This window comes from Lytechinus pictus, chromosome 12 (assembly GCF_037042905.1).
Source record: "Lytechinus pictus isolate F3 Inbred chromosome 12, Lp3.0, whole genome shotgun sequence".
NCBI lineage: Eukaryota > Metazoa > Echinodermata > Echinoidea > Temnopleuroida > Toxopneustidae > Lytechinus > Lytechinus pictus.
The window spans coordinates 6,140,566-6,163,378 of record NC_087256.1 but is presented as its reverse complement, the minus strand read 5'-3'; the positions used below and the strand labels follow the sequence as shown (position 1 = coordinate 6,163,378).

At 35.8% G+C, this 22,813-nt stretch overlaps 1 protein-coding gene across 2 annotated transcripts; it reads right to left on the bottom strand.

The window, feature by feature from the left end:
- Positions 1–105: 105 nt before the first annotated feature.
- On the bottom strand, positions 106–22,468 carry LOC135156104 (heparanase-like). Of its 2 annotated transcripts, none has more exons than XM_064107294.1 (11): positions 22,319–22,468; positions 21,235–21,503; positions 14,586–14,741; positions 13,421–13,569; positions 11,920–12,090; positions 10,576–10,792; positions 8,324–8,578; positions 7,028–7,142; positions 4,501–4,640; positions 3,816–3,962; positions 106–2,081 (listed from the first exon to the last, which is right to left on the bottom strand). In XM_064107294.1, the coding sequence occupies exons 2-11, from the start codon at positions 21,396–21,398 to the stop codon at positions 1,904–1,906; spliced, it is 1,692 nt and encodes a 563-aa protein (XP_063963364.1). In that variant the 5' UTR covers positions 21,399–21,503; positions 22,319–22,468; the 3' UTR covers positions 106–1,903. The 2 variants fall into 2 exon arrangements, with proteins under 2 accessions (XP_063963364.1, XP_063963363.1); XM_064107293.1 differs by having other exon boundaries at positions 21,235–21,549; positions 22,319–22,459.
- Positions 22,469–22,813: the final 345 nt, after the last annotated feature.

Here is a 22,813-nt window from a genome sequence, read left to right as displayed (position 1 = left end):
TATATTCTGATTTATTCTCCGTTTTTACGAAGTTATATCAAATGGTGTATTTTAAGACTAGCCATTTAAAACGCACAGTCAATGAGGGACAAAATACAGTGTTGATCGGTTTGCTTCCCCTTTGATTATTTTAATTTAATTTCATGTCATCTCGTTCATTTTCACTTCAAGATAAAAATAGATTAATACATCGATTTGGGCTGGAGCTGGTACGAGTGTACTTACACTTATTGGTAGGTTACATCGGAAAGCACTCCGCCTCCTGAGAATTGAAGACCCTTCCAAGGTTGGGCTTTATCCACTCGAGCCCCGGAGACTATGCTGCATCTCTCTGTACCTTCTACTGTCACTTCTTCCTGAAACCATCTCTTGAGTTGTCTGGAAATCTTCCCCCCGTTCGTTTGACGCACTCTACTGCAGCTGCCCACCCCTACAGAGTCACTGTCCCAAAATCAAACACTTCTCTTCATCAATCATATATACCAAGGACGGCTCGGCTGTGGAATTCACTTCCCGCCAATACATTCCCTTTAGCTCCCAACATGGACATATTAAAAAGTAGTGTTAATATACATTTCATTAGCTTGATGTAAAACCTTGTACTTTTAATTTAATTATGGTTTATTACGTGGCAGTCATGTGCCACTTTCATCATTTTATGATGGCAACATCAGGCCTAAAGAACAATTTAAAAAGAAATAAACAGGTCATATATCTTTAGAGGAAGGATCTTGAAAATAACAATTTTGGAATGCTAGACATTATCTTCACAAACATACAAAACAAAGACTGAATTAAAGATACATTAAAATGTAAATAGAACTGTAATGTACAATATATATAAATACTAAAAACGCCAGGAAGCATATTTCTTTGTAGCTTGAAGACAAACCTCAGTTTCCAGATATTTTAAGTCATCGACATGTACGGTAATATCTTTGTGATTATGAACAAATGTTTACTAAAACATAGATATGAAGAGTGAGTTATTGATCGTGTAGATCGTTACTGTGCTGTGAAGCGCTACAGAGTGACACAATAGTTTATATGATATATCAGGGAATTGGATAACAGTTTTAGTTTTTAATTACAACGGCTTGGTATATTTACAGCAAATCTGGATTTATTATTTATCTAAACTATCTACACACTCTAAAAAAGGTTTACCCAATATTGGAGAAAATGGGAACACGCATGTTGGTTGGGTAAAAAGATACCAAATATTTCGTAAATTGTACGCAATGTTGCGTTGAAATTTACCATTAAAACATGCATTTAGCCCAATATGGGGTCAAACAAAAATATCCAGCAAACATGCATGTTCCCTTTCTACCCAATATTAGGTACAATTTTACTGAGTGTTTTTAGAGGGCAAGATGTTAACTTGGAAATGAAACGATGCAAACAAGGACAATTCTTATAAATCATATACGTCCCACCTGCTGTATATGGGACTGGAATTATTTGTTTCGTTATTCTAGTCCCTGCAAATATTGAAAATGCTCTTAAATTATCATTGCTTGAACAGTGCTTGAAGTGAGGTCTAAATGGAGGAAACTATGGGTTGGGCGTATAGAAGTTTGAGTTTTTTTTATGGAACTTCCCAGAACTCATTGCTGTGTTCTTCACACTGCGACTGGCTGAATTCCGTGCCGATATTTTCGGTATTTTAGCCGGTTTCACCAATTTGGTAAGTCGCATGACGACACGTAGTTTGCATTCGTTGACATGTTAATGGCAATGATAAGGACCTTTAACCGTTAATGCATTTCGGTGAATCCCCCCCCCCAAAAAAAAAAAGGGACTAGGAATTCTCTGCAACTTCCTTTTTTGCAAAAGTTCAATTATGATATTTAAAAATGTTGACTAAAAGGAACATTTATAGTCCATTTGGTATCAACCATCAGTATTTGGTCTCATGTTTCCGACAAACTAGAGCATCAGCGTCTTTAATGACGTAGAACCCATACGTCCGTGGAGGAAGAACTATCGGATATCCTATCGGCAGAGGGCGTGGGTTGATATCTGGAAAATGGGTTGAATTCTTCATTTCCAACTTGTAGCCGTTGAGAAGTATATTACTAAGTAAAAATAAAACAGTCAGATAAGAAAAGATTTATATACATATATCAAAATAAAAGAGATAACATGCCTAAACTTATTTCAATGCGTAATTTGATTGGTATTTGGCACATTTTGTTTTAAAAAAACACCATGGAATATGAAATTGTAGAAATAAATGAAATGATGCGAAACTAATTTTATTTATTGAACATGTGCACATAACCTTTACAGAGAGAGGCTGAGTAAAAAGATCGCTTTCGTCACCCAGTACAGAGAGGGGTTGAGTAAAGCAACAGATCACTTTCGTCACCCAGTACAGAGGGAGGTTGAGTAAAGTAAAAGATCAATTTCGTCACCCAGTACAGAGAGAGGTTGAGTAAAGTAACAGATCAATTTCGTCACCCAGTACAATGAGGTGTTGAGTAAAGTAAAAGATCGCTTTCGTCACCCAGTACAGAGAGGGGTTGAGTAAAGCAACATATCACTTTCGTCACCCAGTACAGAGGGAGGTTGAGTAAAGTAAAAGATCGCTTTCGTCACCCAGTACAGAGAGAGGTTGAGTAAAGTAACAGATCACTTTCGTCACCCATTACAATGAGGTGTGAGTAAAGTAACATATCGCTTTCGTCACTCAGTAAAGAGAGAGGTTGAGTAAAGTAAAAGATCGCTTTCGTCACCCAGTACAGAGGGAGGTTGAGTAAAGTAAAAGATCGCTTTCGTCACCCAGTACAGAGAGGGGTTGAGTAAAGCAACAGATCACTTTCGTCACCCAGTACAGAGGGAGGTTGAGTAAAGTGATAGATCGCTTTCGTCACCCAGTACAGAGAGAGGTTGAGTAAAGTAACAGATCACTTTCGTCACCCAGTACAATGAGGTGTTGAGTAAAGTAACATATCGCTTTCGTCACTCAGTAAAGAGAGAGGCTGAGTTAAGCAACAGATCACTTTCGTCACCCAATACAGAGAGAGGTTGAGTAAAGTGATAGATCGCTTTCGTCACCCAGTACAGAGAGAGATCGAGTAAAGAAACAGATCGCTTTCGCCACCCAGTACAGAGAGAGGTTTAGTAAAGTAACAGATCACTTTCGTCCCCGAGTACAAGTAGAGGTTGAGTACAGTAACGGATCACATTCGTCACAAAGTACACAGAGGTGCTAAGTAAAGTAAAATATTGCTTTTGTCACCCAATAAAAAGAGAGGCTGAGTAAAGTAACCAACTTGCTTTCGTCATCCAGTTCAACGAAATGTTGAGTAAAGCAAGAGATCGTTTGCATTACCCAGTACATTGAGGGTTGAGTAAAGTAATAGATCGCTTTCGTCACCCAGTTCAGTGAGGGTTGAGTAAAGTAGGAGATCACTTTCGTCACCCAGTACTGAGAGGGGCAGAGTAAAGTAACAGATTAACTTCGTCACCCAGTCATTTTAACGAATATGAAGTAAAGTTAAACTTCAGTGACATAACATACTTTCCCAGAGCATATACCTTCATACCATATAAATGATCTCTTGCTGATAAAATGACCCGTTACGTTGTCTCCCACGAGAGACTAAAGAGTTACACACGAGAGAATAGTAAGTGACACACATAAATATGTATCAAGACACACGATACAATTATTTACGTCAATTGATTCAATTATGTGTGTTAATTCAGGGAACTTCTTCAAGACTATTCTCACCTTTAACAAATCGTGATAACTAAGGAAATATTTCCTTTTACATAGATTATAATAAAATAAGACAATTATCTACCTGCTGGTAAGGTTTCCTTCTGGTGCAGTCAATAGATACTCGTCTATATTCTTATTCATCAAATTCTCAGTTAAGAATAAAGATGCATCAGTATCGTTGTGCAGGTTAATTGCTATGATCGTAACAGCACCGACAGGATACAACAGACTGTATTATAGAAATCGGTGAGATAAAAAAAAAGAATCGAAGTACAAAAATATTGTAACAATTTCAAGTGTGGTTAGTTGATTAACGAAGATGAGTATAGGTAACAGATGTTTTTGTCGTTTTAAGTGTATAATAATAATGAATTTTTAGCTGAGGAAAAATTATTTAACATTTAGTTTGTAGAAATACTCTGGAGCCATAAATATTGTGAATAATAACATGTAATCAATGTTAATTTAACAAAGACACGCATTTCGATTTCCCAATGAGCTGTAAACGTGGTGGACCACTAATGAAAAGTTGCCAGCGATTGTAAGTGGTCCAGGGGTAGTAAGTGGTGAACACTAGAAAATTCATATATATTTCAAAATGAATGTAAAAAATCTTTATTCCTATGTAAAAATAAGAAGATTCTTTATTCAAACAAAAATATAGAGTTTAAGTAGAAAAAGGGTATCATTAATAATCAATTTATATTTGGGTTTCATGAATAATTGCGAGGAGAGTGAATCAGAGAGAATGATAAAAGAATACTTACGAAACTTTGGTACAATGAGCAAAAACGTGGACATAAGAGGCACTTTTCACTGTCTGTGTAACTTTTTCGTCTTCGGTGTACGATACAGATAAAACATGAGTACCAGTAAGCCGCTTATGCAGAAAACATATCCAATACAGCTTTTGAAAGGAAAAAAACCACACAATCCATTTTAATTCAAATCAAGACTGAACAAAGTAATCAAAATCAAACGCCTGTAAAAGGATTCTTCAGAAATAAATCAACTGTTATTTTCCAGATCAATGTATGATTCCAATTCAAATTCACTTTATTCACATCTATTAAAAGGGTACAATAAAACAGACAATACATAAGCAATAAAAAAGAACAATCAATACATTAAAACAATCTATATAATGGCAAAAGAAAAGGGTAAAACCAACATGCAGTGCATGTAGAGGATTGGCAAAGGCCAAAGACCTATCGAGACCAATCCCCTTAGTTGTGCGCATTGGTTAAAAACAAATCAATAAAACAAAATAACCGTGATCAAACAACAAACAAAGAGCAAAAACATTAACAAACAAAAGAAAAAAAAAACAGAGGCTCCATTTTATTTATAAATTAATAGAAAACTTGCAAGATATGATTTACATTTATGTTTAAAAATCAATAGTTAGGACCAAGTTTTATTGTTTGATGGCAAATCATTCCAGATGACAGGTCCTTCATATCTAAAAACAGTTTTAGAAAATTATATACAGTTGAGGCCAAAAGTTTACATACACTCATGGAATTCAGTGAAAATTGTTCGCTTGCCAAACATCGTAAAATGTACTATATCTGCAAAAATATAAATACTACCATAGTGACGAATTTGGTATCAAATGAAAGAGCATATCAAGTTCTTTCACATGATTTGGGATGCCGTTTGGATTAAAGTATATTTCAGGTGGAATTTTCTTTGAAGAAAAAAAAAAGTAATATTCTTGCCAAATGTATTCTATTGTTTGTTATTATATTTTCAAACATCGTTTCATAAAAAATATATAAATGTCATATCTATGATTTATATTACATTTTCTATCATGATATGTCACCACTGAACAAAAAAGTGTAATCTGAAATGTTTGTGTTGAGAAGTAACTAACACAAATATGAAATGTTTTTTGTCAAGTTTTTATTTTTAATTTGTCTAAAATATGAAGATTTTGGGGTAAAAATGACAACTAAATATTTTTCAGCTTCTGATGACAAATCAATATGATCAAGGGGCATGACATACTCATTTGTTTGATATCAAATTCGTCATGATAGCAAAAATATTTTATAAGATACAGTAAATTTTATGTTTGGCAAGTGTCAACTTTTCTTTGAATTTCCTGGGTGTATTTAAACTTCTGGCCTCAACTGTATATATCTTGGGAGATGAGTCATTAATGTTTCTTCTTGAATACATATTTACATTACTAAATGTACAAATGTGCAAGATTGCAACATCAGCGTGCATAGAGTTAAAAGTGAAAACAAAATCATTAAAATATCCGGTAAAGCCCCTTTGGAATAAGAAAACATAAAACAAGGAACAAGACAGCAATGTAAATCATATATATTTAAAATTGTTAGCTTCCAAATCAGTAGGTCCGTATGGGCAAGATATGTTGAATTAGTGATTATTCTTATTGCATGTTGTTGTATTAAAAACATATTTATTTGTAATAAATAAGATGCTGTGCTTCCCCATGTTACATTGCAATAGGTTAGGTAAGGCAAAATTATTGTATTACATACATTAGTGAGAATATAACATGACAATGTGAATTTAAGTTTACTCATGACATTAAGTTAATTCAAAGACAATGTTGAAGATTAAGATAACACAATGTGTCATAAACACGGATAAACATGGTGCAACTCATAAAAGTTCAATGTGATCAGCATACTAAAAAATCACAATTCAATATTATTCGCATGTAATTATAGGCCTATTAAGTTGTGTGAAAGTTAGTGTTCAGTTCAGATTAAAAGAGCCAGGAGATCACTTCAAGGGTCGGTAATAATTAGAGTAGATTACTTTAAAATTGTGTGCACCTTTCATTATTTTGCCTAAGAATCTCTACGTTTTGGGGGAGATGACGCCGTTTAGGCCGATTTATTCCTACTGTAAACGAAAATTCATGTAAACTTTAAAACATCCGTTTAGGAACGCCATGAAATTAAATTTTCCTCCGAATCATGATTTGAAAGACGTTTACGTTTACGACCGGGAATGGAGAACATTGAGCAAACCCTTTGTTTCCCATTACATCAACGTTTTGTAATCACGTTTTTAATCATGATTCGCGTTTTCGTTTATATTTTAAAGCCGACATTGATTTGCAATCAAATATTCAGTTTCTAATGACACATCCTTCGTTACAAACTTTCCTTAAGAAAGACATAAAAGTATGTGAAGTATCTTGACAAAAATGTTCTTTTTTACATAATGGATGTGAGAATGTGAATGTTTCGGGTATACCATTTCTGGAGTTTCGTTGCAGTATTGGACAAATTTTTGAATGCTTACCGGTGTCGGTGTATAATCATCAACATCGAGCAATGAATAAGGTCCATTGGTCAGGTCCCAGTATATGAATACAGATATCCCCATCTCGGCCGCAACTCCCAAGTTGTGAAGTATACTGAAAGAGATGGGCAAATTATTCACTTGTATTATTATACAGTGATGACATTGCGCTAGAGAAGGCCGGTGACCACCTTGACAAAATCGGCCCTTTCGACAGCGCGTTCAGTTGTTCCTTTATTTAGATTGAGAGACTGATACGGTTTTCACACTGGCCTCAAACACAGCTACAGTCCCGGGACTGTCCTGAGACTGTATTGGTGTTACCCTTATTGTGAATGATCGGACCCGCAATAAACTTACCCGGTATAACCTCGCCTCGCTGTAACCTCGCAACAAACTCTTGCTCCAGCAGCGACACAGTTCCGCGACTGTCCCGGTTTGCCCTCAGGCACATCGTTACAACACCGGGATAAACCGATCGGGTTTATTCCAATATTTTTTTTCCCCAATGGGGTGTATAAAGTAAACTAGAATATGAGCTACCCATGGATTCAAGCCAATTATATTATTTGTGTGAATAATAATTTTGATAAAATCATTATACTTTGAACTTCAATAATGCAATTCTGACTGGAAGCCAAAATAAATAAATAAATAAATAGATAACAAAATAAATAAATAAAGTTTATTTCTGCTCTCGCTTGCTACGTTTACTCGTAATATAAGATTTCAGAATGGTTTCGGACTGTATGAGAATGGGCGAGAGCTAGGAATATTCTCACTATATTCTCCCTTGGGAATAGCTGCGCATACTCAATGTCTGCCATGTAAAGAAACTTTTTTTTCATGTGATCACCGATTGACCAATCATCATGATCAATGATTTAGAATACTCTCATGAAAATGTGCATTTGTCGATCTAGCTCTTTTAACCTATCGGGGTCTATCTCCTGTGATGCAAGTTTCGATGTGTTCTTCCTTTTGCAATTTCTTATGTTTTTTTAAGATATTAAATAAACCACATATGTCAGCAAATAAAGGGAGAATTACATGGCTTTTATAACCTGCAAAAAGGAAGATTCAAATTTCACATAATTTGCTAAGAGTTAACGCACCCCCTCCCCGAAAAAATATATAAATTTGGATCGCGTTCAAAAGTTTAATTTTCATCGTGTGTATGACCGATACAGAAGGGCCTTACGTACGAAGGGGAAATAATCAGCCATTTACTGGTTACAATCCTCAAAGTAAAGGCTGGAGTCGATAAATAGGGAGGGGCGATAAAAAACTGCTTACATAAATCCAGCTACATATCGATTTGATACTCCTCTCAGGCCACCGGCAGCCACGGAGGAGGTCTCGCCTAACCATCTCGCGCCTGTCGGTTTGACATCTTTCATGAGTTTTCGGAATTCCTTGAGCTCGCATCTCATCAAATTGACCGTGTCTGGGTTGGTGAAATTGTCGACGGATAATGTTTCTGATTTTCTGTTTAGGTTGTAGAAGTGAACTGTAGTTGCATTGATGGCATCTCCAGCATCCTTTAAGAACCTGTATCAACAGATCAAAAGTAATCAAGATTTACAAATTCGAAAGAGAAGATGTTCTTTATTGTGCATACCCCCCCCCCCTCCCGCCCAATCCCGGGTATGTGCATCGTTATGGAAAGAGATATGGCAAGCCTCTTGTCCCATAATAATAATAATAATAATTAGACTTATATCGCACCAAATCCACTCTGTAGAGTGCTCAAGGCGCTTTTTAGGAAATTATAACAGAAATCAAGAAGAATTGAAGAGAAATGTTTTAAGGTATTGTTTGAAAGTTTCAGAGGTCAAGCACTGTTTGATGTTTTCAGGGAGGCTATTCCATAATTCCTTAAACATATAAACTGACATAACGGAATAAACAGCTTGCAATAAACGGGACCGAACTTTCTTTCCCGATATCATCTCTTATTTCTGATCATATACTCTCAGAGCTGGTTACTCCCAGTAGAGCCATCATATCTGTTATCTAGTTTGCATTATGTCGAGGAAAACGCTCTGAATCACTGAATGTGCAGCCTTGAGTCCTTGACTTAGAAAAGTGCAAAGAATTACCCCTATTATATTTTTTAAAAATGAAATAAGTTGTTTTTGTGCTATAGTCTTGTGTGAAGCCCCACTTGTTTCAAGCAGGGACACACTGATATCCAAATGCCATATCAAATTCGATTTTTAACTTGAAAGTAACATTTTTTTAATCAATCAAGATGGGTGCTTATACACTAAAAAAATAAAGTGCTAATTTAGCACCTGCAGTGTTTGTATAATGACTGCACTACAAGTGCTGATTTTCTAGTTCAAATTTGAACTAGAATATCAACACTCGTAGTGCAGTCACTATACAAACACTGCAGGTGCTAAATTAGCACTTCATTTTTTACAGTGTATAATTACCATATGATTATACAAGGTGTGTCTTAACACCTCTTCTAAGAACATAACAAAATAAAAAGAAACCAAGCTAAGAAAATTCATTAGATTTATGGTTGAGGAGATTTACCTTCAATAGCCTATTCAATATGTAACAGTAACAAATTTACCTTTATTACGAAGTGTAATTGGATGGCCAATTCATTAATCAAAATATCATCAGACATTACAGTTGCTTCAGAGAGAGAGAAAAATAATTTTCAAATTCCCGTTTTAAGGAAATCTGATTATAACTTTCTATAGGTGTACCTCTCCTGGAAAGGAAATGATCTTTAAGATTGGAGTCGGTGATCATTTTCTTTTACCATTTTTCGGGCAGGCCTGTAAAAGATTTAAATGATAAACTACACTTTCAGCTATAATGACCCCCCCCCCCCGGAATCACCATGGCAAAATAGGCATAATGGGGATCAGCAGGTAATTATAACGGACTCTAGATCGTAATTCCAACTATATATTATATATATATTATATTAGGGGCCCGTAAAGCCCACAGCACACTATGCGATCCGATGCGACGCGATATATTTATAAATCACATTTTGCATTAAATGTGAAAGTTTCAAGAAGTAAAATGATTTCATTTGAAGTTCAGCATAATGTTAGGAATAACAAAATTATGATTTTGCTTTGCGGCAAGCCCTGTGGTCGGAGTGAAGTCCAAATCGACTTCAAGTCGCAGCCGATGATGACGTCATTACGATTTGGATTTGAATTTGCTTTTATTCCTCCAAGGAGGCTCGAACTACACTGAATTTTTATTTCAGTAGTCCTACCACTATTCTGAACTCTGATCGCCAATATAAATTGGTTGGAATGTTCATAACAAATGTTACTAGTGTTTAAATTTCTTTGAAATTCGGATCGCAACAAATCGCATAGTGTGCGTCGGGCTTTACACAAAGCTTAGCGATCATCGTAGAACGTTTCTTTTTGTGATTGATAGCAATGAATACAATGCATTATCAATCGTAAAAAGCAAGCGTACGATTAATCGCTAACCTTTGTGTTATGGGACCCAGATGTAAACTAAATACTAATCAAGCTTAATGTAAGAAGAGGGGAAAAAACCTTCTCAAATAGTCTGTATTGTTTTGAAAGTCTTCTGATGTGACTGTCTTTGTATTGCCGCAATGTGCGATGGGAAGGTGGTCCATATCCGGTCCCACTAACTCGTTGCTAAACCGGTACCGGTCCTTTGATAAGATATTCCTTAGCGTGTTGAAGTCCTTGGCTAACTGTCGAGCTGGTATCCTGAGGTGGTAGTTTTTCTTGAACAGGGCCGGTTCTGGTCAAACATAAATTCCAATAGTAGTGACGTTATGAACTCGATTCTAGCAGAATTTCAAACAAAACGCTCCAATTTATTACAATGGACAATTTACAATAAAACAGTGAACTATCAAAAATATTTGTATTTATTTGTCATAAATTTCGAGAAAATGACAGTTCAGTTGGACTTCAAAGACTTTCTCTCGAAAATGAACAAAATATATTGCTTATCGTGACCACTCGAGCAAAAAATAAACCATAATACGCATGCGTCTATTTCATGGTTTCAAATCGAGAGCAGATTTTTTGTTTAAATCTCTCTTTCTCTTCAGTAAACACACCTCACACAGCACATACACACCCTCGCGCGCTCACCCCTTTACGCACACACACTCACCCTCGCGCACTCACAGCCACACACCATCATACGTACCCTTCACACTCACACACACACCCTCAAACACCCTCACACACACGCTCACCCACATGCACGCACTTTCACATCCCTCAACATTCTAATGCTGGACAATAATAGCCAAGTGTAAAACCAAGTACACACGTGTACACAGACGGAGATGGAGATTATGGCAGATACTCAGCTGCTTACATCACACGTCCATGCATGCCGCTGAAAATCAAAGTCCCCAAAATGTGCATGTTATCAGTAATACAAATATAACATCCTCCCACTATCACGAACACAACTTACATCAGCACCAGCACTACCACAAATAACATCAACCAAAAACTACAGGTCCGACCAACACAGCATCACGTACACCTCCACCATCATTGACGCATGAAACGCCACCAAACACTGCACTCCGGCTGCACTCATTATCACCACAACTAATATCAACACATATAATCCATCACAGTACCCTGAACACTACCACCACATCTAACTCCACCACACAAAACACCACATCATCATCACAACTCTACAAAGCACCATCCACATTTTCAATTTCATCGTTCCAATTAAGACCACCATCATTACCAACAGCAACAACGACATCACCACCGCTGCCACTGCTGCCGCCACTGCCACCTTCACACCACACCAAACACCACCATGACCATTATCATTATATTCCTTTATGGTTTTTATCACAGCCATCTTACAACATCCATCTATCTTACCGTTTCCCAATTCCCAGATGACACGATATCCAAGGTTCGCATTGAAGTCTAGGAGTTCCTTAGCGTTAGTCGGGTCCCATGCACCGCCTTTCCTCAAAGCCACGTTCAAAGTAAATGCAAGATCCGCCCCACTTTTTAAGCAAAATTCATTAAGACTCTTCCAATGTTCACCTGCAAATGGATAATTATGTGTTATTACTTGTACACCCTTAGATTACCTAGTGAAGATTACATTGGGTGTTTTTTTTAATTAGTCTGTAGGTCTAGACGACAGGTTCTAATACTTGTATCCTACCATTCAACAATTTTAATGATGAAGGGTGTTAAGGCTGACACCGGTTGGTGTCTATTAAGGACCACATCCCAATGTGTTCAATTTACCCCCTCAGGATTGAACATAACACCAGAGTGTAAACGTTACAGCGTGTTACAATAACACCCATAGGTGTTGAACTGACACTAACAGTTTAACAGTTGAGTAAAGTGTCCGGTGTGGTCCTTCGTGTACACCGGTTGACATCGCAGAGTTTTGCAGTGTGACGGTATTTTTTTCTCGAAAAATCCCTTCTGCGAAAGGCCTACCAAATTCAAATTCGCGCTTCTTCTGGAGGTGAAACGACATTTGCTACGGGCTTAAAGGGATGCTCCAGGCTGAAGATATTTATACTTCAATAAATAGAGGAAAATGTCGCAGAGCAAAATGCTGAAAATTTCATTAAAATCGGATAACAAATAACAAAGTTATTGAATGTTAAAGATTTGCATTATTCCGGTGAAACAGTTCTAGGCATGTCTTTATGAATATTCATTAGGTGGGCTGATGATGTCAATCCCACTTGTTCTTTTGTATTGTATCATATGAAATTCGGTGTATTCGATTTTTTTCCCAAAAACTAAAACAATTGGATTAACAACTGATTAAGTGCATCAGTTATTTATTGCTGCAACTTATTTCATCATAATGGAGACACATCATTTACACTTGTATGAAAAGATGACAAAAAATTGTGATTTCATGTAAAAATAAGAAAAAGGAATGTGGGATGTTACATCGTCGGCCAACCTAATGAATATTCATGACGACGTGCATATAACTGTTTTCACAAAATACTGCTAAACTTTAAAATTCAATAACTTCGTAATTTGTTATCCGATTTTGATGAAATTTTCAGCATTTTGCTCTGTGAATTTTACTCTTTTTATCTAGATATAAATATTCTCAGCCCGGAGCATCCCTTCAATTTCATCTAAGGTATAGGGTTAGGTTTAGGATAGGGTATAGTGTTAAACCCAGGGTAAAGACTGGTCATTCGAATAATGTGTGGAATTTGCGGCGGAGCAATTGTCACGGAACCCTTCTGGAGAGCCGGATATGTGGATAATAAAAGTGGATTTTAAGTGGCCGGACAATTGTCAGGGAGCGAAAGAAGTACAAAAATGTGTCTCCAAAACAAATTTAAATGGGAAGATAAATTCATGGGCTGCGATCACGGGAGCTTACCTGTCAGAAAATGATTTATATTTATCCAGGGATGAGGAATGGAATTGGAAGAACCATTCAGAGCAAATATTACCTCGTCTCCCGCCCTTCCTCCGACACGTAAAATAGAAGGAGCAAGGCCACGTAACAATGTTTGGAGGATGACCGAGCTGTTACGATGAAAATGAATAAAAAAAGTCAAGCTTTTTTTTTCAAAATGTAAAAGGGGTTAAAGTCTGATTTTGAAGTAAAATCAGTACCATTTTGTCGTATAAAGTTACCCGTGGTTTCGCAATGCGAACGTGAGCCCTATTTACCGACATTGATGAGAATGTACTGATTTGATATACATCAAAGGGTTCGTGATTAACAACGAGAGATTTTTCATGGAAATCCACAAAGAGGGGCCTTAAAGAAGTACTATAGGCTTGTAAATGTGTGATTTAAATCGACCAAGTAAAATCAGACAAACAAAATACTGAAAATTTCATTAAACTCGGACAAGGAATAACAAAGTTATGGTAGTTTAAAGCTTTGCATTATTTCGGTGAAACAGTTCTGTGCATGTCTTTATGAATATATTATGAGCAAGATGATGATGTCATATCCCCACTTATCTGTTTGTATTTTGTCATACGATATTATATTCTTCAGATTTTGTCCACCAAGAGTGAACAAAATGGACTGACAATTGATGTAATGCATACGATATTCATCAGTTCATTGCTGATATGTATTGTCTTACAAGGAAGTCATATCATGCACACATGTAAGAAAATATGAAATGATTATAGCTTCATGTAGTAACATAAGGAAAGGGGGAAGTGGGAATATGTCATCATCCCACCTGATGAATATTCATGACGATGTACATATAAATGCTTTCACGAACTTCATTTATTTTATTTATTTTGTTTCCAGGCAAAAGACAACAAGAATATAAACAAGAGGAAGAAATTACCACCGACTAGTGCCTGAGGATGACTAAAAGAAAAACTAGTTTCTGTTTTGAAGCTCTCCTCACTAGTCGGGGTTTACAATATACAAAAATAAAATCGGTATAAAATGGCAATATATTTCGTTACATATATCCTAGACTTTCATCTCCGGCAATTAAAAATATTCCAATTATTAATTGTGAGGTCAATTCTTTCATATGTCCTAACATAATATGATTTACACTTACTTTGGATCGTATCCCCGAGATGCATTCATGCTTCTCACAGCCACTGCTTTCGCGCTGAGACCAACAGAAAGAAATCGACGATCAACAACGTGTATCGCTTCATTAGAATCGATAGATACAAGAAAGTATGACGTCGACTTTGAATGGATTGGTAAACTGTTTAATTTAGGCAATAGAAAAGGGAGAAGAATTTACAAGAAATATTGTGTCGTTATTTCATTTCTAATTGATTTATTTGTTTGTTTTTATTATATTTCAACCTGTAAAAACAATGTAAAACATGGTATATATTTGTGTTTATACAAAAAATGAAATTCAAGCTCACCCTTTTGGTAAATAGCAGCTGACCAATATAGGCTCACCGAAAATTCATATGAAAAAAAAAAGAATAATGCTTATATTGGAAAAGAGAGGGAAGGTACAGTAGTCAACCAACACTTGTCTGTAGAGAGCTTGTAGAGGAAAGTGCACGGATGCCATGAGCGAAATAATTCAAACTAATAGCCATTATTGTCATATACATAAAACAATATAAATGGATTAGATATAGGAAATAAAGATTTAGGTATAGCATGGTGAACGTTTTTTTGCTGAGCACATCGATGTATTGTTATAATGATATGGCAGATGCGAATGGGGTGAATTCTAGCTTCTTATTAAATGTTATACAAGGGCACATGCAGCAATGATGGACGTTTTTCTTAGAGACCTGTTTTGTCGTGTTTATAGTAAACAAATTACAATACTGCAGTTTCCATACATCATTTGTTGCTATGTCATACAAGCCTCCTGCAAGCTTTCAGCGGGATTCCAAGAACAGTATTTGTTTAAATAAGAATGCCCATAATTTGTATAAATCAGTAAGTAAACTTGTCTATCAATATACCGGCATTGGTCCTTCAGCATCACATTCCTGCGAGGTAACAATGATAATAATAATGATAATAATAATAATGATAATGATAATAATATTATTATCATTATTATTATTAATAATATAAATTATTATTAATAATGATAATAATAATAATAATAATGATAATAGCAAAACTATGATAGGTATTGTCAAGAGATATTCTATTCCACAAGAGGAAATTAAGGACAAGAGAGTCCCTTCTGCCTCACCTGTGCTCATGGCCCTGGGAAAAGGGGGTGCACCCCCAAGATTTACCTGCGGGAGGTGCTGCGTATGTTATTGGCCATATGCACACCACTAGAAATCAGGTAGATATGCTAAAAAGTACAAATTTAACTAAAAATCAGCTTCGCTTTGTAATAAAAACTTTCTTTTGCTTGTCAAATTTTCCAGACTGAAATCATCCTTAATTTGGACGGAACCCCCCCCCCCCATTTTTTTTTGGGGGGGGGGTATGTCGTAGGCTAGCTATGTACCAATTCGGTTCGGGTACTGTTTTTAAGGTAATAGACCAGTTCGTAGTTACTTCATGGACAATTTTGGTAAAAATAACTTTCATTTAGTTCATTATGATAGGCAGATTTAAAAGCAAGATATTACGTAAGCATGCATTAAATAGCAGGATGAAGAAATTGAATAGACCAGGTGACTAGAATAGCACACCAGTGAACATTCTATGAAGGTGTTTGTTGCATTTCTACTTTGAATGCATATTATAGCATGTTGTACAATGCACTTTGCAAACTATGAAATACTAGTCGTTCGTGGACGCCGCATTTGTTGTGGATGTAAATGAAACACAAAAAACAAAAGAATATATGAATAATCAAGACATCAAAGTTGGTGCTTATCTCATTAGATTTTAAACCACCATGTCGCTCGAGTACCAATGACCTTCCTCTGATCATGCGCAGAGTGGAACTTCGAACTGGCTTATTTGACCTAAAAACATATACCACATACCAATGTACCTGGCTCATCACACAATCCATTGGACGTGTTTGGGTTCTTCATTGAAACCACCCCAAGTAAAGCCACCATTTCTAGTAGTACAGTAATCTCACACAAAAAAATGATGTTAAATCAACATTTGAAAGGTTGGAGTATAAAGTGAATAGTGATAACCCTCTTCTAAATGTTGCATTTACCACTTTTAAATGGTTTGACCAAATATGTATAATGTTGGATTCAGTTTTGTGCAAAGTTGGATATAACCTTTTGGAATGATTGTCACTCCTCCAACTTTTCAAATGTTGATTTAACATTTCATTTTTGGCTACCGTTTTCTCAAGTCGAATTCATTTAGACATATCCTTGACAATGCTAAAAACAAAAAACAAACATGTATTACAAATTTACATTTAACCTTTACTACAAGTTCATTATGTAATATGCATGACAATAGCCACTATTATTACAAGTATGGTAGTTTTGAAGTACGGTCAATCACACACGACTCTAGTCGTCGTGAAGTTAGCTATTTTCGTTGCAAATTTTGCAATTTCAGTTCTAAAGTTAGCGATTTTCGTTGCAACGCTTGCAATTGTTTGTCGCGAAGTTCGCGATTTTTGTTGCAAAGTTTGCAGCGAAAGTCACGAATTTCACGACTGAAGTCGTGTGTCATAATGTGTGATCGACCGTAATTCAGAGCCCACGTATGTTCATCACCCATAGGCTATGTATCAACCCAGTGGAGTTCGCCATTAAAGGCCTTTGCACAGTTTCAACGTTGGTGTCGTGATACTTTTCAATAAAGAAAATGTGTGTCGTACCATGACAACATGTATTGTTGCTGGAATTTCCAGGGATTTAAAGTGGATATGGTGTGATCAAACTATGAAAATTTATAATCCATTATATCAATGGTCATATCATGACTTTAGTTAAGAATATCGTGCGCAAATAAAGGCAGATCAGCATAATTTCATATCATTGTCTAATACGTAATAGATCGAGTGTGGGAGACGGGGGTAAAAAATTTCAACATTTTATTATCTTTATTGTACTAAGTTCTCAATTTTTTTAATACTTTCTTTCTATAATATGTTATTTTGTTGTTATTTTATTGTATATTTGTGTTGAGTTTGACAACTCTCCAGTTTTTTTTAATGTGTAAGCTAAATAAATAGTCAGTGGATCTTGGGGCTATATTGCAATTGAAATCACGCACGTCAAGTGGCGTAATTCATCTGATCGGGGGGGGGGGGATGTGAGAGCAATAATTATGTTGAGTTAAAAAAAAATGGTCCCCCCCAGAGCTGTTAGTAGACGGGGATATACAAAACGTGTGTGAAGGGATGGGGGTCAAAGCAATATATTGAGCTGAATATTCAACAATAATATTCAAGGGTAACTCACCCCCCCCCTTCAAGAGCTATCAGTAGACAGGGGCGGATCCAGCCTTTGCCAATATGGGGGGGGGGGGGGAGCCGAATGTTTTTAGCCACATTTTCCCGATCGGCCACTCGAAGTTGATTTTTGTTTGTATCTTTGAAGGGGTAGTCTTTTATTATAATAGTCTAAGCTTTATTCTTATAAATCAACATAAATATATAATAATCTCATAAGCCTTATTTTGATTAGTGCGAGTGCAAAGTATTTTGTCCTAAAATCTAAATATTCTGGGCAATGTTTGTGATCCTAAGACAGATGTGTATCTACCGCAACTACCTTACATTTTTCAACAATCAAATAATGCGAGCGAAAAGCGTGGGCTGAAAATTTTGACATTTCTAGACGAAGTACGGAAATTCTAAGCACTTTTTGTAATCGTGATAAAAATAAATAAATGACTAAACAATTGATGCGAGCGCGAAGCGCGTGCGGAAAAAAAAATCGAGATTTACACCCAAAAATGGGACACTCTGATCATTTTGTGTAAATCATGAAAATGATAATTGGAAATCTTATAATGCGAGCACAAAATGTTTGATATTTGGATGATTTAAATAGTGAACAAGCTGCGTATCTGAATAAACATGCGCGACCTAGAATCTGGGCATTCTAAATACCTTTTACATCATGAAAATCAATAAAGCGAGCGCAAAAAGCGCGAGCTTAAAGTATTTGATATTCCGATCTGAAAAAGGGACAATTTAATCTCTGTATTTCAAGCACTTTGTAGGACAATTGTGAGGTGGATTTGGATCACAGTTTTAAAAAAGCCGATATGTTTCAATATTATTCCTTTGAGTTTTGACCTAGGACCGGGACATCCTAAGAACATTATGTCATCAAATGAAAATGATGACTGTCTTTTTCTCTTCCTAAGCACGAAATAGAACTTGTCGATATTCCATTCTGAAAACAAGGACATAGTGATTACTAAATTAATATCTTATTTATTAGTCTAATAAGCCTAATGAGAGCGCGTAATCTGTTAATATTATGGCTTGAAAAATGGACATTTAAAGCACTTTTGTAATTATGATGCACGATTTAATATATTTTCAACAATCAATGCGAGCACAAATCGTAAGCCGAATTTTTTTATAATCTGTCATGAAATGGGGATTTTAAGTAGTTTGTTATAAAATCAATATTGAGATATACATAACTCACCCGGTGTATTGGAAAAGAGAGGGAAAGGAGCACCCCCTTCTCCCGATCCGCTTGAGACAACATTATACCTTCAACTTTCTTCTTCGTTCTCTTTTTTATATATTTCTTGTACATACCATCTCAAGATCTTATTTATTTTTAATAGTAGTTCATATTCATATTTATAGTGTAAACAGATTTTACCTTTTATAATTACAATTCTATACGTGTTGAGGACCCCACTGAAAATAAGCTTTCGAACTATCCTGTTAAAGATTACTGACTTTTATTTTAATTTAATTTAATTTAATCTATTTATTCATTTATTTATTTATTCTTACTCATTATTATTTTTGGGGAGGGGTCCTTTCACACCCATAATCATCAAACAATAATCGTTCCGAATCCTCCTTCATTTAGGTTATGTAAATGAAATACTAAAATATTAAATTAAGAGGAAAGGAATTAAGACAAAGTAATTTTACAGCTACAACTATGATTCATTTGCGAAAAAGGGTATTTCTTTTTTATTTTAAGACCGCTCGGGGGACATTCATAATGTAGTTTTTAGTCAAAAAATAAATTGTGTCAGGAACTCGTTGGCTGCAGTAAATAAATATTGTTTTTAAAAATGGATAACCATGAGAAACAAAATAATCATATCCATCTTTAGTCGAAGTGCCAGGAATGAGCTCTTTGGCAAGCTCTTTGGTGTAAAAACCGCTTGCGAACCAATTCTGCACATTGAAAAATAAACGCTGACTAAGCAAAAGAAAATTATAAACTGATTGAAATTGCCGTAGCATACGATGACATGTTCAAATAAAATTGGAATCATGCAGTATTTTGTTTGTTATACACAAAGAAAACTCAGACCATGACACCCGTCATGATTTTTGTATCCAATATGATTCTATAACATATATTTACATCAGGACAATTTATCTAATATAGACACACATAATATAAATTGTAATGGATATGCGCTATGCTAAACAGTCAATGTGAGTATATGCAATCTTGACCTAAATTTGCCTTTTGGTAATTCAGGAAAGAACTAATAATTCTAGAAAATGAAATCATTTATGTGTTAGGTATATTCCGAACATTTTCCAAAATCGTTAAACCATTAATTTAACAGATTAAGTGTCAAAATTAAGTATTAAAGTGCGAAGTGGTCATTACAAGGGGAAAAGGTACGTGGAAAATACCACCTTACACCAGTATGGGACTAGATATCCGTCCCCGCAGACACGGCGATCAGCCCGTGTGCGCACACTAAAATTTATCATTCTGCGGCTCGCGTGCTAGGAATGAACTTGATTTTTCTCTCAATTACGAAACTCATCGTGGAAAAGGTTATCCAACATGCAATGATATACTCGTAAAATTTGTCGTCATGTATCATTTACACACAGATAATTGAATATAACCCTTCTTTTGGAGAACTATTAGTAAGTTGTTCGAATCTAACGATTTTCTTTTAAAAATATAACAACAATTTACCTGATTTCAAATGCCTGCCATTTCTTAAATAAAACTAGAATCAATAAGCCACCACCGTTATCAGTTGTGAAAAATTCTAGGAAACGTACTAAGATGCTTTTGCAAATGATTAAAAATTAAGGGGATATGAAAATAAGGATTTTGCAATGCTATATCAAATTTCTGTTATATTTTCATCAATTTTGGGATTGCATCGAAATGACTGATAATTCAAAGTCTTACCCACACTTGCTTGTAAATTCGGTATATGTTGGTACACTGATAGTCAATATAAATGATAAACATTCATAGCCTCACTAAAATTGAACAAATCCATTGTTTTTAGAATTTTAATGTCGCAGGCATTTTGGAGAGTGAGCAAAGTGATGCTAACAAACGTCGCTAACAATATTGCTAGGCGAAAAGGCCTTTCAATGGCGCGCTCCACTGAGTTGAGGCCGTGAACATACGTGAGCCACCATATCAAATTAATCCAAGAGCAAGGCCACAAAGTTCATGTACTAGGATGATCACTAGCCTCGATGTCCGTCTCATATTGGCCTTGGATTTGTTTTACCGCCCTTTTCTTTTCTTTTTTTCCATTTGTGCGCTGCAATATTAGAATATATACAGCAATAAAGATTAGTGAGTGACTTTGCCAGAAACAGTACAAGATCTGCGTGTTTCTGGTTTGATACACACACTTACCCTTCCCCCTTTCCAACGATGGTTGCTCCTTCCTTTTTGGACCTGATGATAGGATCATGGTGGACATCGTCATTGGTAATCGCTTTTTCTGGGACGTAAGCAGACTTCACGAAACCGCACAAGATTCCCACCGTGAGGTAGAAGATAACACGGACCTTCGCCATCGGTGTCACCTACTGTCCGAACAACAAGGGATTCAAAGGAGAGTTTATCTAACGAATTGCCCACTTCAGTGATCTTGTGCACTCATCTACTTCTTCTGTCAAAGTCTGCGATGGTCATCATGGTGAAGGTGGTTAATCCGTTATAAAATCTCTGCGTGCATAGAAAAAGGACTTAAAATTTTAAGAAGCCGCTTAAGTCTTGACAATCTATAATCGTAACCATATACTGTATTATGTAGGTTTATCATCGAAACAACAGAGCAAATAAAAAATGTGTATTTTTATATTTTGTATAATCTAACATTATACTGTCAAGATTATGTTTTATATACTTTCATTCAGATTATGAATAATTATGTTTCAGGGTTAAAAAAATGATTCGTTGTTTATTTTTTGCCAGTCTTGTATATTTCTACGGTGGTAGAATCAAGTAAAATGATTGATGAACTGATTATCCATTATGTCATTTGAATTAATTCATTTATATATGAGGAAGCTATGATATTTTTTTTTCAAAAAGGAATAAAAAAAGAAGCAAGTTTGATTTACAGGCCTAGGGGATCGAGGGTTGGGTTCGTGCATGGGGATGGTGGACTCACGTACTCCACCTGGTTTTTTTATCTTGCTTTTCTCTCATATCATTTCAGATTCTTATGAATTTTAATCTGTATTAGAGGCAAGTTACATGTTCTTCATTATCATTATATATACTTTCTTTTCTCGATGATCGTTTGTACCAGTGTATAATAATGTGATAATACTTGTTTCAGTTATTGTCTAATTTGCGTATGAGACTTATATTGTTATGGTATATTTGATTTGAAAGAAGACAGTAAATACATGTCCTAAACAGTATATATATGATAAAAAAACATAGGGTGTGGGAGTTTTCTTAGCTCTATTGTAGTCTCATATAGTACCAAAGTGTGACGTCAGTTGCCATGGTGTCTAGGCGGGCTGGTTCTAAACAGAGTCGCACCGGACGATCGTCTGTACACATTTCGGCTCGTCTGAAAAATAGGCTGCAAGCAAACATTCCGATAGCAGCCATTTTCTAGTATGAGAAACACACGCTTTCCGCATGTTCCGGGTTCATTTGTTTAGAACCATGCCGCCGTGACACCATGGCAACTGACGTCATCGCTTCGGAACTCTATTCTATGGAGTTACAAGGGGCTTTGCTTTCACCATGTTCACGTAAAAGTGAATAGGACCAAGATTTTCGGTCTACATGGTCTAACGGTCTTGAAGTCCGCACAAGGGTTAGACTCACTAATCTGTATAGGCCTACTATACAGCTCAGTGGTTAAATTACATGTAAATCAAATATAAAAAATGAACACTGCAATTTACATTACATTTGTGTTAAAACTAAGTAACACCAGTCGATCTCAGACATGTCATAGGAACGCACC

What these genes read in the sequence shown, in the direction of transcription:
- LOC135156104 (XM_064107294.1), bottom strand. Translation starts at nt 21,398, where the DNA reads ATGGCGAAGGTCCGTGTTATCTTCTACCTCACGGTGGGAATCTTGTGC. An exon ending in TCTCGGGGATACGATCCAAA is followed by an intron (nt 13,570 to 14,585) that starts GTAAGTGTAAAT and finishes TCATCGTAACAG; the next exon opens with CTCGGTCATCCTCCAAACAT. An exon ending in CATCTGGGAATTGGGAAACG is followed by an intron (nt 10,793 to 11,919) that starts GTAAGATAGATG and finishes ATGTTTGACCAG; the next exon opens with AACCGGCCCTGTTCAAGAAA.